Source organism: Falco cherrug, chromosome 6 (assembly GCF_023634085.1).
Source record: "Falco cherrug isolate bFalChe1 chromosome 6, bFalChe1.pri, whole genome shotgun sequence".
NCBI lineage: Eukaryota > Metazoa > Chordata > Aves > Falconiformes > Falconidae > Falco > Falco cherrug.
The window spans coordinates 38776293-38791298 of record NC_073702.1 but is presented as its reverse complement, the minus strand read 5'-3'; the positions used below and the strand labels follow the sequence as shown (position 1 = coordinate 38791298).

The window sequence follows — 15006 nt, the reverse complement described above, 5'->3', positions numbered from 1 at the left end:
ACTGTTTATCAACCTTCCTGTTTATCATGTACTGATTGCTGAAGAATTAATTCACCCTCAGGCAATTGCTGACGTGAAACTGAGTTACAAATGTGTATTTTCAAGTAGGCATTGGACCCCAGAAAGCCTTCTGTATCTAGATTAATTTGAAAAAGGAACATTGTTTTCTCCTGTTTTAAAGCAATCTGATAATCAAACCAATCAAAATTAACTATACATGATCTATAACCCTAAGAAAAGTGCCAGTGAGCCTTTAGAGCACCCACCATGCTGAGAGGGAATGCTGCAGCAGAGAGATTAGCTGATCTGTAATAGCAAGACATCGGATAAACAGCAGCTGTCAGAAGCGCAGAAGCTCCTTCCACCTCTGAAATGCCAGAAAGTGAAACATCAAACTGTCATGGAAGTGTTACCTCTAGAGCTGCCCAAGTTATAAATCCCTTGGTATGGTGGCTTGTACACAGGAGAAGGTAGTGCTACTGGTTCATATACAGACACTCCAAGTTTAAATAAAAAGTAATCTTCTGGGAAGTGAAATATTTAATCCTGTTCTCCCTTTTAACCACCTTTTTAAGTAGACCATCTGTTTAATTAGGATTAATTTTAAGTGTTATTTTGTAATGAAACATCACAATTGCTATGAAAAATCCTTGCTTTTGAAGCTGCAGAGAAAGTTCACCTCTTCAATTTCTCTCCCTCAAAAAGTGTGTAATTATTCCCCTTCCTCCTTCCCCTCATCCCCTGGGGTAAAACCAATCAATGAATGAACCAAATTTATAAGGTTGCTGAAAATTTGGGAGGAGAGAAACAAAATTAATTTAATTCTTGCTGAATTCCTCTCTAGCACAAACTGATAAGCTACAACCTTTCACGTGTTCATCCTTACAGAAGATAAAGACCCACAAAAACATCTAAACCAGAGCTGATTCACAGAGAAGCTGGAGGCACAGATTAAGAGTTAGCTTATGAGTTATACGAGCATTTAGGGGAAAAAGAAAAAAAAAACAACCACAAAACAAACAGACTTTCTTTTCTTCCAAAATAGCATGTCAAGAGCTGGACACACTTTGACACACCTGGCTTAGCACACAAACAAAGAAGTAAAGGTATCCCTTTATCTAAGGAACTTTTTGATCTAATGCTCGATCACAACAGTGTACTGCCCCCACCTTAAATCCTTTAATTCTTTCTATATTATGTGACTACTTCTGTTTAAAACAACAACAACAACAACAACAAAGTAGTTTCTATTCTTCCTTTAAGCCTCTGCTATAAAGTTATTGCCAAAGCCTGAAATTAGGAAAACATTTTATCACACATTAAAAAAAAAAATTCATCTGCTGCTTAACACTACATTCAAACTTGAATTCAGGCTGTTCCGTTCACCAGCCTATTCTGTTGTCCTTTCTTTGATTCTTTCATTTCATCAGCACATATGTGCAGTAAAAGGCACATGACAGCAGGTTTTAGTACTCATTTCTTTATCATCCTTCCCATTCTCAACTGAAGAGGAACCAAATAGCCTACAAACTTGCACCAGATTTTCCCCATTTCAAAAGGAAACACCCACATAAGTTTTTCTCTTGCCATCTCCAAGATGCAAAAGCTGTAATAATATTTGTCTCTAAGTTTTTGAATTACAGATCTTCACAACTCCATAAAAAGGGAGGGGGAAAGTGCCTCTTCTTGCTTTTGAGTTGCTCCTATTTCCACCCAACAGGATTCATGTTAATTTGTGACCAGAAAGTTTAAATGTGACATGAATTAACAACATGAAGTTCAGTAAGTTACACCACAGGCACAATTTATTAAAGAAACATTGAATTCATAATCACTTGAGGTCTGTGAATTTATCTTGGATATCTCTGTAGAAGACATAGTCACTTTAGGTCAATTACACGGTACTGGAATTTCTAATCACATGATGCGGAAAAACATCTCTCTTCACCCTTCCACTGCAGCAGTCAGTAGTTAAGTCTTGGGATTATTATTGCTTCCATGATACTCGTTATTTTATTTGAATGAATTAGTTCAGAAGATATGGTTACAAAACACTTTCCAGTTTAATGGTGCTGATCACACTCAGTATTAAAAAGCACCAACTGAACACGTTACAGTTTTAAGCACAGAAAGAGCTGGGAGATGTGTACTCTCAAAGTTCTGGCATGCTGAACTGTGCCCACTAAATTTAAAAAAAGACATTTCAGGCCTTCAAAAGCCAAAAAACGTTTTTAACACAGATATGCAAAATAGGTAGGAATTAAGATGTAGGTCATCCACACACCTACCAAAAACACAGTAGTTTATAACCAGTGAAGTAGTTTATAACCAGGTGCCTTTACATAGGAAACAAGTTAATAAGCACAAAGTACTGTCCCAAAGGTTTTTACATAAATGATATGAATTTTGCAGTTTCCTTCACTCAGCTGTTTTTCCTTTCAGCATCATGTCAACAGTTTTAAACTGCAGAATGACATTAAAAATACTTCCTTCCTGAAATAACATAGCTATCAAATATAAATACACTGAACATGCAGAAGAATCTATGTACTTAAAAAAAAAAAAAGCCCACAGCTGAATTTGGGAACTCCCCTTACATTAATATTAGCAAAAGAAAGCCTTTAGGGGAGTACAGTTGAGATTTTGTTTCTTCATATGACTCAGTGATGTGAAACTGTGCAAAAAGTCACTTACTATGATTTTAATTTCACTTTTTCTTTGCTCCTTTGCAATGCTTCTGTCCATCTCTTACTAAAGAAGATCACAACAAATACATAAAGTATAAGAAAGCCTACATTTTCTGATGCTTACTATCTTCAATTATTCATTACAATTTCACTGGAAAGTTATAAAGGTTATTTATCAATTTACTAATAGCATTATCCTGGAATTAAGAGTAGTAGCTAGCATGAATATTCAGTGGGAAAACAGGCTGGTAGGATTTTTGTGTTTGGTTGGTTTGTAGGGGGTTTTGATTTGTATTTTTTCATTTTTTTAATTGTTTGCATTTCATTCATGTAAGCAAGGGTTTGCACTGCTACTGACTCTGAATGCCCACTTGCGCCAGGCACTACAAGCTCCTGAACATCAACGTCTCTGCTTGAAGTCAGCAACAGCAGTGTTTACTCAACAGAAAATCAGACACAAATTGCATCAAATCTGCCATTATTCTCCCTCAAAAACAGGCAAACAAAAACCGTAACCGTGGCCACTCCTTGGTCTCAGTCACACATATCTGCTTTGTTATTGATACCTCCCCTCCACATTTAACTAATGTAAAGTACATCTACTTTTCCTCAGAAATTTTGGGAGTATGTGACTTTTGCTGCTACTGTTTCTATACATATTTCCAGAAACAGGAATTAGAGATAAAAAAAAAGTACCTAAAGCACAAAAAATAGGACTCTGATATTGTAATAAATAAACCTAAGTCTCCAAGAATCGGGACATTTTTGACTCCAGAGATATATGCCTGAAACCGAAACTTATTATCCACAGGGTTCTTCATCCTTGTGTCAGTAAATCTAATCACATCTTCCATTTTGTAGTATAGTGTATTTTTAACTTACCTGCATGAGAAGAGGCCTTCAAGTATTTCCAGCATAGCAAAAAGGTTCTATTTATCAGATGGTAGTAGGTATTTAATAGCAAAAGGGACGTAAGTACAACTCTTAGCTGTGCTTTTGACACACACATGTTGGAAAGTTTGGTTTGCTTTTGGTTCCCACCCCTCAAATACAGAAATGCTCAGAGATAACAGCTTTATAGTTGCCATAACAGCTTTATAGTTCTTTTTCCTGACTGAATCCATATTTGATGACTTATTAAAATGTTGGAGCCAAAATTACAAAGCTAAAACTCATCATGCAGTAACCAGTTCAAGTACTAATCTGCTGTCTTCAGTCAGACAAGACAGGCAAGTCTCCTTAAGAATCTGGTTGAAGTCTAGGATTAAGTTTACAACTAACAAGACATCACAAAATACGTAACAAGCAATTAAGGCTTAGCATACAGTATGTCCTGCATTGACTACTAGAGCTGTGACAACACATCCCGTCTTGTTTACTGCTACTCTGGAGTGCAGGGGAAGCAGTAAAAGTTGCACCAAGATCAGCAAAAGCTTTTATAAAGACATAAGGGCATAAGCATGATTAAATACTTGGTGGGCTTCTTTCAGTCTGTTTTTAAACACATCGTCTAAGGCTACCTTTGTCAGGATAAAAGAGAACAAAACACAAAAATCTTACCTTACATACAGTCACTGGCCAATGATGAGCAAGATACAGCTTTTTCCAGCTATGAGGATGGTTGTCACTGGAGAAACACAGAAATATTCATTTTTCCTCATGCATTTTTAGAAGGACAACACCTTCAGCCAGCAGCACAATGCTTACTAGCATAATGCATTGTTATTAGAGCTGGTTGTTGCTTACAGCTTCTATCACAGTATTTGAGAATTCCAAACACAGCAGGACCAAACTAAGAACTCGCATAGAAACAAAATATTTAGAAACCTGCTAATACCCCTTCACTGTTAAACAAATTCTACTCCTGTCATCCTATTTCCATATGCTTCCCATTTCTTAAATATGGAAGAAACACGTTGTTCTGTTTTATATTTAGGAGAGTGCACAATGGCAAGCTTTTACAACAATAATTACCAAAAAAACCTGATATCTTTGTTTAGGATGTTAAGAATCTTCTAGGTGCAGCCCAGTACTGGGCATTAGTATTATTGTTTTCCTGTGCAGAGGGAAAGGGAAAAGAAAAAAGCTTAAAAATTTTGTTCAAAAAGTGTTTGAAGCCAATGTCACGTCTCTACCACTTCTACAGAGGGAACAGTTCCAACAGTTTTCCAAGTCTGGAGCAGATCTATTCTGGATAAACTAGGAGTAGACAAAAAAACTTGCTGCTTCAGACAAAACAGTAGATAAATTCAGCTATTAGGCAACCACACTGAATTATTAAATAGAGCAGCAAGTAGGAAAATCAACAAAAACAGAACAGTAAATTGTTCAAACTGACAGCACTATGTGCAGTACTGTCAAAATAAATTGCTATTCTCTGGAAGCTAATAGACACATGTCCTTCATTACTGCTTGCCAGAGGTTATACAAGAAAAAAAAGAGAAAAACTAATTCCTCTCAACTTGAGGAAGCAAGGATGCTCCCACATTACATTACTTCTCAATTTTTTCCTCTAGTTTTGCCAGTTTGCAATGGACACGTTCTCTTAAGCATTCACATGTATCTGTGGTGTTTAAGTAATTTAGCAGAATAGCTCTGGCATCAGTTATAGCCACAGTGAAAACTATTAACATTTCTAACTGGTCTTCGCTGATGCTGTGGAAACCTGAATAGAAGAATTCCCCAGTATTGTACAGCAGTTAGTTTCCTTGCTTAGAAAAATATCATCTTTCATCTATATTTGAAATAGCAGCTGAACTTCTGCAACAACCAACATGCCAAAACAAATTCTCCCAGAGCACACTTTTTGGCTAAGGACAGGTCATAAAATTTTCGTTATTAAATAGACCAATTTATTAACGAATTGTTAATTAGTTAACCAAATAAAATTTAGAAATTTAAGCTCAGAACTGGAATCCAAGGAAAGCCATTTTCAGTACCTACCCAGCTTCAGGGATATCTCCCCTTTTTTTTGGCCTGAATTATCCTCCTCTATGCAGTTCAGCACTGTGCCTCTCTAGAGCTGCCTCTTGCGCCAGGACGGATGGCCAAGCCATAGCCCAAGTCCTGGGGATTCCAGAAACCTCAGTATAGCATCTAAGCTACCAACCAGCTACAAGGTAGCTGTTACATGAAGTTCAGCACTTAACTGAGCACCCTTAACCATTCTCTTGCCAAAACATTTAAGGAATGCAAAAAGTTTATTTCCTAGTACAATGCAACAGGAATTTGAGCTTATACTACAGAAAGGTGTGATTTGGGGTGTGGGTTCTATTAGTATTCAAGCTCAGATTTTGCCAAGCGCCAACCACCAAAGGGCTGTGCGGCACTAATACAGCCCCAGTTGGGATGCTGTGTGGAAAGGAATTTAAAATTACTGGAACTGAGAAAACAGCAACTAAAAAAAAATACACAGTGTAACAGTTGATACAATTCATGCCATAGGGATTATCCCAGTTTTTCGTTATAGGTCCCAAAAATATTTCTGATTTTTGTCATTACTATTACAAGTCTAAATGACTCATTTAAAGAAAGACTGCAAAGTTTTTAGGTGCAATTAATGTAATTTAAGTTTCCCTCTTTTTCTTCATGCTGACACATTAATAAATGTAAAGGTTTTCTTAGGCATAACACCCACTACTCCAGTTAATGTTGATGCCTCATTTACCAATGATCTAAGGAAATACAGCACATAATGAAATAAAGTTTACACTCATTAGAAGTTAAGTATTCTGCTGTGCATTTAAGAAAGAACTGTCAGGGCTTCTTTTTAAAGCCTAACTTACCTTTGAGTGAATTTATCTGAAGTACACCAACAACATAATGCCATAGAACACCAACCCAGAATCCAGTAGTGCAGCTTTGCAGGCTTCATTTTGTTAATCAAATAGCTGTAAAAAGATGTTAAAAGAAGAAATCTGTTACTTAGCCAATGCACTAAATCACAAGTATTAAAAACACAACTATCTCAGAAACAGCAGGTAAACTCAACTCTAGACTACATTTAAAACCACAGGTAAAATGAGGATCTCTTTCAAGGCTGTGCCCAGTTCCCCAGCCTGTACACCAATTTTCATAAACTCATAGATGAAGGATGAGATCACTGTTTCTTTTTTTTTTTTTTTTGCTTTACTTGCACACAGTCCCAATAGAGCCACTTTCCAATAAAGAGAGATTCATAAATCTTCTGTGGAACCATAAAGACTCTACTTGTGTTCAGCTGAAATGCCCAAAGTGATTCGTTAAAGAACCTTTGAACTTCATACTGAATACTTGTGTTGGGTTGATGAAGGCTGATATTAGAAACTCACTGGAAGTATGATGTCCAAGGACGAGACTCTCTAAACACCAGTCAACCACTAAACTGTTGTTAAAAAAATTGCTGCTAAAACCAGGTTAGTTTCTGTTCTTGTTATAAACCCAAGAGAGCCTCTATGTAACCACGCGCAATCTGCCTACTAGCTCATGAACCTTAGAAATAAGGGGATGACAAAAGGCAAAAAAAACCAAATAAACTTCACTTTCACCAACAGGAGGACTTTCACTGGACAGAGATCAAAAAGAACCAGCTGCCTCCTGTATCTGCCAACTATTTCACAGCATTTCAAATGCTACCTCCCAGAAGCCAGAAACAGATGTACATGCATGTATTTACATGCGGTTATTAACACCTCACCAAACCTACTTTCCAACCTTCTCATTTTGAGAACCCTAAAAAAAGCACTACAAGACACCACATGTAACCTATGTGTCCCTTCAAAGATCGTTCACGACACACGTCATATCCATTTTTCTAGGAAGGTTTTAAAATTAAACCTTTCTTGTTCCAATAAAGCTTGTTTTGACACCAGTAAAGACATTTCTGAGTCAGCTATTAAGGCTAACTTCAGGAAACTCAGTGTAATTCTGAACCGTACCTCATTTAAAAAAAAAAAAAAAACAAAAAACCACACACAAAAAAATCCATTTTTCCAGCATTGTCCCATGGCTCTGGACCCTGCTTGCAGGCCCCCCAGAAGCCCTACCCCACAGCCCTGCAAACACCATGGCAGAGCTGATGTACAAAGGAGGCAGCCTCCCAACTTGCAAAATCCGCCAAGATTTCAAAACTGGTGGGGGGTTTGGGTAACAACTGTAAGAGCTAACCAGCTAGATTTATCACAAGGTTTTGCTACATTGTAAAGCAACTAGTCTTTAAGGGATTCAACTTTTTCATATGTTAATGTCTCTCTAATTTGCAATGGCTATATTTTCAAGGTAAACAGTTTGACCTAACAGAAGATATTACTAGATAAATATTGATTGGCAACTGTTAATTTTCTGATCTAATTTCTTAAAAAAAGGCCTGAAGGATTTTCACTCACCAGGCAAGATGAGCACAAAAAAAATAATCAAATAATTTAGAGTGTACTACTTGTATACAAAAGCAATTGATAATGCAGAACTAATCTTTAACAAAAGCTAAAGCAAGATGTGCAAAGAAATTGATATATCCACGTAACACACAAAAAAATTAAAAATAAGTAATTAACTATGCAGTTTCCCTACAAGTTCTGCATTTGAAGTGATCTTAAGTCTCATAACTTGAGCAGTAGGAATTGATGAGAGAGGCCTCACAGACCTGTTTATGATTTCATCTACTGTTTTTTCAACTGATAATCAACCAAGCAAGACCTTATTCTTCTGCATGATAAACTATGTACCCAAGATAAACCGCTGAGAGATGTAAGGAGTCTTCACATAAGATTCTGCCCTACCTATAAAAAGCACATTTCTTCAGAGAGCAGAAAGTACCACTTAAAGACAGTAACATCGCACACCACCACCAAAAAGGGCTGCACTGTACAAGGTTGTGGAAAAAACATCTTAAGGAAGTAGATTATGAAAGAAAAATAGGTCAGCAAGCATTATGGTGTTTCTTTTGCAACCTGCTATGACTTAAGTCAGGCACAAAGAAACATTTTACTCCCAGTAACTAAGTTGCAAAAAAGCACAGAGGCAATCATATCCCTCTCTTATTGGACTCCTACATTTGATCAAACAATGAACAGAAACGGGGGGGGGCTTAAAAAATAATGCTGCTATCAGAACAGTGGAATCTACTTGTTTATTCTGCATATTGCTCTGCACCCTGGAACCAGAACGTAGAGACAACAGAGACAGCGAGCAGTTCTTAAAGTCCTTGATCTGTAACTTTTACATAACAAAATACATTTTTTCCACTCATAAACAATATATAAACTTTCTTTAAGGTTTTATCTCAGAAGACAATATTGCAGCTATCATGACGGAATTATTTACTCAAACTGATCTTTTGTTCACCTGTGACATTCAGGGTGGGAGACGAAAAGTCCACCAATCCCAACTGAAAAGCACCCAAATGATGCACATTTGAGGACATACATCCCAACTGAAATTGTATAACCAACTAAGATGTATGAAGCACATCCATTTTTAATAAAAATTTATTCTGTTTAATAAAAACTGCACTGGATAATTCCAAAAAATACAAGAAAGATGACATTAAAAATCTTACACCCATTTTATTCTAATAAGAAAAAGAGATTTCATATTATTAAAGTTAGTTATAAAGAAGTCATGATCTCCAAAAGACTTCATAATGAAGAAAACTTAAAATTTCAAAATTAAATATACATACATACATAAAATCATTATTTGAAACTAGGCTGTCTACTCATTTTCACAAATGATAAAATTCCAAATAAGAATAGCTTTGGAATGACTCTTGGTTTACTACACCTGGATACAAAAGCACAACACTTGTGGGCACGTTCATAACTGCGCCAGGACAAGGTCACTACTCAGCTATGCTAGCATTGTTCAATACTGGTGTCAAAATCATCTGCCCAGGCTTATCAAGGACTAGGGAGAACTTGTCAAAAATAGCGATGAAATCTTTAACACATTTACTATCGATTGAATACTAATATACAACCTTATGCTTCTTTTGAACATGAGCAATTAGTTACCTGTAATCTACTTTTTTTTTTTTTTTAACAACTAACTTGACTAATAAAGCCTATATTTTATACCGAATTTCCTGGGTTACATGTTAGTTCAGGCATATAGACACAAAACAGCAAAGAGCCTGCAGAAGAGAGCTTAAGCATTAGCGAGAGGACTCCCACGGCTAACAGCACAGCACATACAGCTAGATGTCGACAACAACTGCCAGAGATACGCATGAGGACACCTAGCCTGGCATCTAAAACCACAAAAATGAACACCCAAGGTTTTAGTACTATCTCAAACAACCAGCACACACAACCTCTGCCACGAGTCAGCCAGCCATGTTACAAAAGTGTATGCCAGAGGCATTAATTTAATTTACAAGGTTCTTAGCTCTAGCAACTTTTACCTCCACGGACCGTGCCCTGCTAACCACTCACCCCAAGCCCAAGTGCTGGCCCAAGTAACTGCAAAAAGCGCTTTGAAGACTTTTCAGAGGCAATACCCACGCCCCCCGACACAGCAACCTTATGAGCAAAACTCTCACGCTTTCTCTCACACAGTCCAAAGCAGAACTCGTGGCGCAGAGGTTTTAGGGTGAGCCCGGCACTGGGCTCAGCCCTGCCACCGCCTTCCTGAGGAAGCAGAGGACTGGTGTCCCCTTTGAGGACCATGTCCCCTTCGCACGCCACCCAACACGCTGCTCCACCACCAGCACGGCGTTGCACGGCCTCCCGACACCACAAAGCGCTTTCCTGAGATAAACAATCATCACATTTTATTACAAAGGAGTTCTCATAAATTGCAAAGAGGGCAAAACTGCAGAGAACCCAAAGCAGGATGCCTACGAGCAGCAAACAGGTGGGTGCTAAATCTGATGACAACTGTACCAAGAACTACAAGCAGTTTTCCCAACTCTGGGAAATATTACAATGTCTTTGGCCGACTTGCTTCAAGGGGAATTTAAGGCGTAAGAAATAGAACCTGAGACAACCTGAGCCCTTACCAAAACCCGCAAACCCCACCTCGCTCGGTGTAAACCTCACGGGAGGCAGCAGGCACAGCAGTTTACAGAGGAACGCCCGGGGCAGCCGAACGCTGCCTGGCCCCTGTGCGGCCGCGGCCTCCGGGCCGGGAAGCGACAGCGAGTCGGAGCGGCGCGGCTTCCCAGCCCGACCGCCGCCGCCGCGGACCCGAGGCCTCACCTCAGCCGCCGCCGGCCCGCGTTACCTTCCGCCCGCTGCTCCGGCCCTGTCCCCGGAGCAACCCCGCGGCCCGGGCCTCTCTCCAGGGCCGAACGCCGCTCCCCGCACGGCGGCGCTCCCGGCTGGGCCGCCCTCGCACAGCCTCCGCCCCGGAGGAGGGCGCGGGCGGGAGAGCGGGCGGGCAGAAGGCAGCCGCGCCGCCGCCCCGCCACCGCCCCGCGGGCCACGGCCACGGCCCTCCGCAAGGCCTGGCGGGGCCAGCCCCGCCTCTCGCTGGCGGCTGCGGCTCGGCGTGGCGGAGGGCGGCGCGGAGCCCCTGCCCAGCGGCGGGGGCGCCCTTCGGTTTCCCCGCGGAGCGGGCCGGGCCCCTATGTGCGCGGCCGAAGCATGAACCACCAGGTGCCTGCGGAGGAGACCATTTATACGCGTGGTTTTGCTCATCCATTAGGATGCTTTGGTTGGGTCTTGTTTAGTGTAATCCAGGTTTTAATTTTGATTTCCTACTGGACATTGGTGCAGCACAGAGGTCTTCAGGGGTGCAATAAGGACGCTCTGTGTTTTGAAGTAGTCTACTCGAGTAGCAAATTGGAGACTGCTGACAAAAAACAGCCCAAGGGGAACAGAGGACTGCTGACACCTGTACTTCTCCAAAATCATGAGGGAATTTTGAAATGGTAACAGTCATGTTTGGAAACACTAGAAAGTTTCTGGAAAAAGGAATCCAAAGGGATGAGTCATAAATATCCGAGGCAGGTCATGGTTCACTGTCTTCTCACCACTATAGTAAACCATGAAACATATTCCAACCCCTCTTTGCTGGTGCATGAATCATAAATACAAAGTGTGATTATTAATAACTATTACATAGTTTTGAACTGGGGGGGATCTGTCACAACCATCACCCATTAACACACTTGAGAAATATGTGGGCAGATCTACTTCCACAAGCAAAACAACATTTGTTTTGAACAGATTAATTACAGTCTGTGTAATAGGTCTTTGTTCAAAGTTACAGTATTATTCACTGGCAACAATTTTTTCATTATGTTTACACATTCACAGGATAAGGAAGATGAGGCGAAATGAATCTCTTTGCCCACCTTTCCATGGAAACATGAAAATGTCATGCTGGATGGAATCCATCTGCTGTTGTCTCTGACAGTGTCTGAGAGGTATCAAAAGTTTCAGAAATTTTGCTGTAAGAGTTAAAAATAGTGAAGCTCTCCAGATCCTTGTATTCAGCATTGCTCCTCCTCCTCCTCCCGCTGAGGGCATCGCCACTCCATCTGGCACTGAAGTCTTCATCACTGCCCATGAAGAGTCAGGAAACCGAGTTATTCTCTCAGCCTCAGATTTTATCTTTGTCTGCAGACTAGGGATGTAAAGGGTGCGCTGTACTGCACATACAATCTGGCTTGCAAGGTACTGTGCTCCAATGTTAGTCCTGTTTTGAGGTGCAATAGGGATTTACACTCCGAGGCTGCCAAGTTAGCACTCAGCATTTTGTGAAAGCTAAGCCCAAAGACAAGTTTCCCATTAAGGTGGTTTTAAAGAGAGATCCAAAGCTACTCTGAAATACTGTAGGCTCCTAAGATATTAGGACAAGGAAGCCATATTTTTATGTCACAGTATCATTACAAAATAGTGCATGTTAATAGTGGCTATTATTAAAGAGAATGTTTTTGAGGAATATGAGAAAGACAGTGGAGAGCTACGCTGGATAACTATATCCTTAAGACATTCCATTTAATATTTATCTGTTTACTGGAAACAAGAAAATTGTTAATGAATCAATAATTTAAAATCAAACATTGTGTCAGATGTAGATGCTGACACCTGTAATGAGAAAGCCAAGTTCTTCTTTCAGTTTTTTCAGCATTTTCAAGATTCAAAAATATTCTGCTTTTAAGAAATTACTTCAGTAATGTGAACAGTTGTTGTTGCAACCTGTTCGATGAATAAAACCAATCATCATGAGACTGCTTTCTCAAATAATCATTTGGGAAACAAAAATATGTTCACCTTTCATCAATAGTTGGCAGATAGTGACTTTAATACAACTCAGAATGTTAGGGATTGTTGACAAGCATATGTAAATATCCAGGTTTATAAGATGTAAAGTGGTGTCAAGACTTAGTTTAGTAATTAATGCCTGGAATTTACTATTTCTTCTATGTTCTGACATGTGGTTATATTAAAGATTGAGGCACTTTGGTCAGTTTGAGCTGTACTTTATGCTGCTGGTAGCATCCACTGATTTCGGTGGAATTATGCACAACATAAGAGGCGGTTCATTAGAAGTAAGGCAGAAAGAATTTACCACGTAAGTCATAATGAAAGGACTAGAAATTAACATGGAAGAATATCTGCATAGAGGCCATGGCAACTGTTGGGACCTTTGAGTGTTCCTGAAGTGTGACAACTTGAAATTGGATTATGGGTTGGTACCTGACTCATATCCATGTCCTGCATTATGGGGATGTGGCTCCACACACACACTCAAATCCTAGGACATGAGCACATACCAACACGCTTAGAATATTCTTCTGAATTGGGATAAAACTAAAAATTACTGAAGTGCTTTCCTGAACTAAAGCCTCCAACACCAATTTAAGAATTAAACTGGATTTTTAATGCTCTGTGTAATTAATTCTGAGAACAGGTTGGTCTCCAAAATGTGAGAAGCATTGTAGTGAAAAATAATAGTCCTCATTTTGGGAATTTCTCGTTAGAATTACTATGATATTTTATTTCAGCACTGACTTTTCTCTCCTGATCACTCCCTGTTAACACTCATGATGCTATGACTAGATGCTAGTGGTGGAAAACTAAGGAAATGTCAGAGCATTTGAAAAGTTTTATTTTTTTCATGAAAACAATATTTTCCTCAAAAAAATTCTGAACAAATGTAGTTGTATCTTAGATTTTTGTATGTTTATGTGCTGAAATGTGTTGCCTGAAAAGAACCTGACTCAAAATGAGGTTGGCATGATTCATCTTTAAAGATTTTACGTAAAACGCTTCAGAAGAATGCATTTTTCCAGCTTCCAGCAGTTTACATTTAGATTGGGATTTAAGACTCAAGATAGAGACTTTCAAATTTTGTCTCCCTAAAACAATGCATTGTTTTGCTTTGATTGTTCCCATTGCACAAATAGAACCAACAAATCAAACTAAGCTTTGTTCTTAATTGTGTGTTAATAAGACATTTACAATACTCTAAGCAGATGCACAAATTTTGGAATGTAGGAATAATCCCATGTCCAAATTTAAAGTCAATAGACTTGGTCCACACATGATTTTGAAAGCTTAAATTTGGTTTAAATTGTGTTGAGAGCCTGTAGCAATGCCACTGCAGCATTTTGGGTTTGCTTGTTTGGTTGTTTGGTTTTTTTTAATAATGCAGTGTTAATTTCATAGAATCTTATTAAAGCTATATTAGGTTTCCCATGAAAAACTTTTTCCTTCTTTTTGTGGTAACATGTTAGTCACATTTACATTGCTATACAAACAGTAAAAATAATTTTGGTTTATCTTCCTCAATGAGTTTCTATTATTTCCATAAAGATAGATTAGGGAATTGCATACATTCAAAATGGCAACCTTCAAATATGAAAGAGTTTGCGACAGTACATTGTGAGCTGAGTCAGAAGTTGGACTATTAGAATGCTTTGCTGCCCTCTACAAGGTGACCGTTTAGCTAAGTAGTATTTTGATATTTTGCAGCGCTCAAAAAGGGCTATCTGTAGACTGGATTCGAAATAGTTTATGTGTATTTGAGAGCAGGAAGCCACTGTTACTGAAATGCTGACAATTAAATTTTATAAATTTTCTTGTAAGTCTACTGATCTTTTTCCTTTGCTTTGCAATCTCCATCAAGTATTTTGTCAAGTGGGTTTTATCTTTGCATGAAGTTTGGAGATTTAGTGGAGAAAAAAACATGATAACTGTAATACCAGACACGTTTCTGCATTTATATTCTGATAGGGTTTTGAAAAATCACATGGAAACTATCACTATCTCGCTTCAGAAGTGCAGTGTTGCAGGTGTACTTTAACACAATTTTGTACTGAAGCAAAAGTCTGCTAGTGTTTCCAAAACTTCAGGACTTCAAGATGCATTGCTATATTCTTTGGGCAGCTACA

At 38.9% G+C, this 15006-nt stretch overlaps 1 protein-coding gene across 5 annotated transcripts in view; it reads right to left on the bottom strand.

Moving 5' to 3' along the window:
• RNASET2 (ribonuclease T2) overlaps window positions 1–11045 on the bottom strand; it is a 28969-nt gene extending 17924 nt beyond the window's left edge. The window contains exons 1-3 of one of the 5 annotated variants that reach the window (XM_055713858.1): window positions 10887–11045; window positions 6473–6577; window positions 4248–4314 (exon numbers count right to left, since the gene is read on the bottom strand). In XM_055713858.1, the coding sequence (XP_055569833.1) occupies window positions 4248–4314; window positions 6473–6561 (156 nt within the window). In that variant the 5' untranslated portion in view covers window positions 6562–6577; window positions 10887–11045. The other 4 variants (XM_055713860.1, XM_055713859.1, XM_027810968.2 and 1 more) reach the window with 4 other exon arrangements.
• Window positions 11046–15006: the final 3961 nt, after the last annotated feature.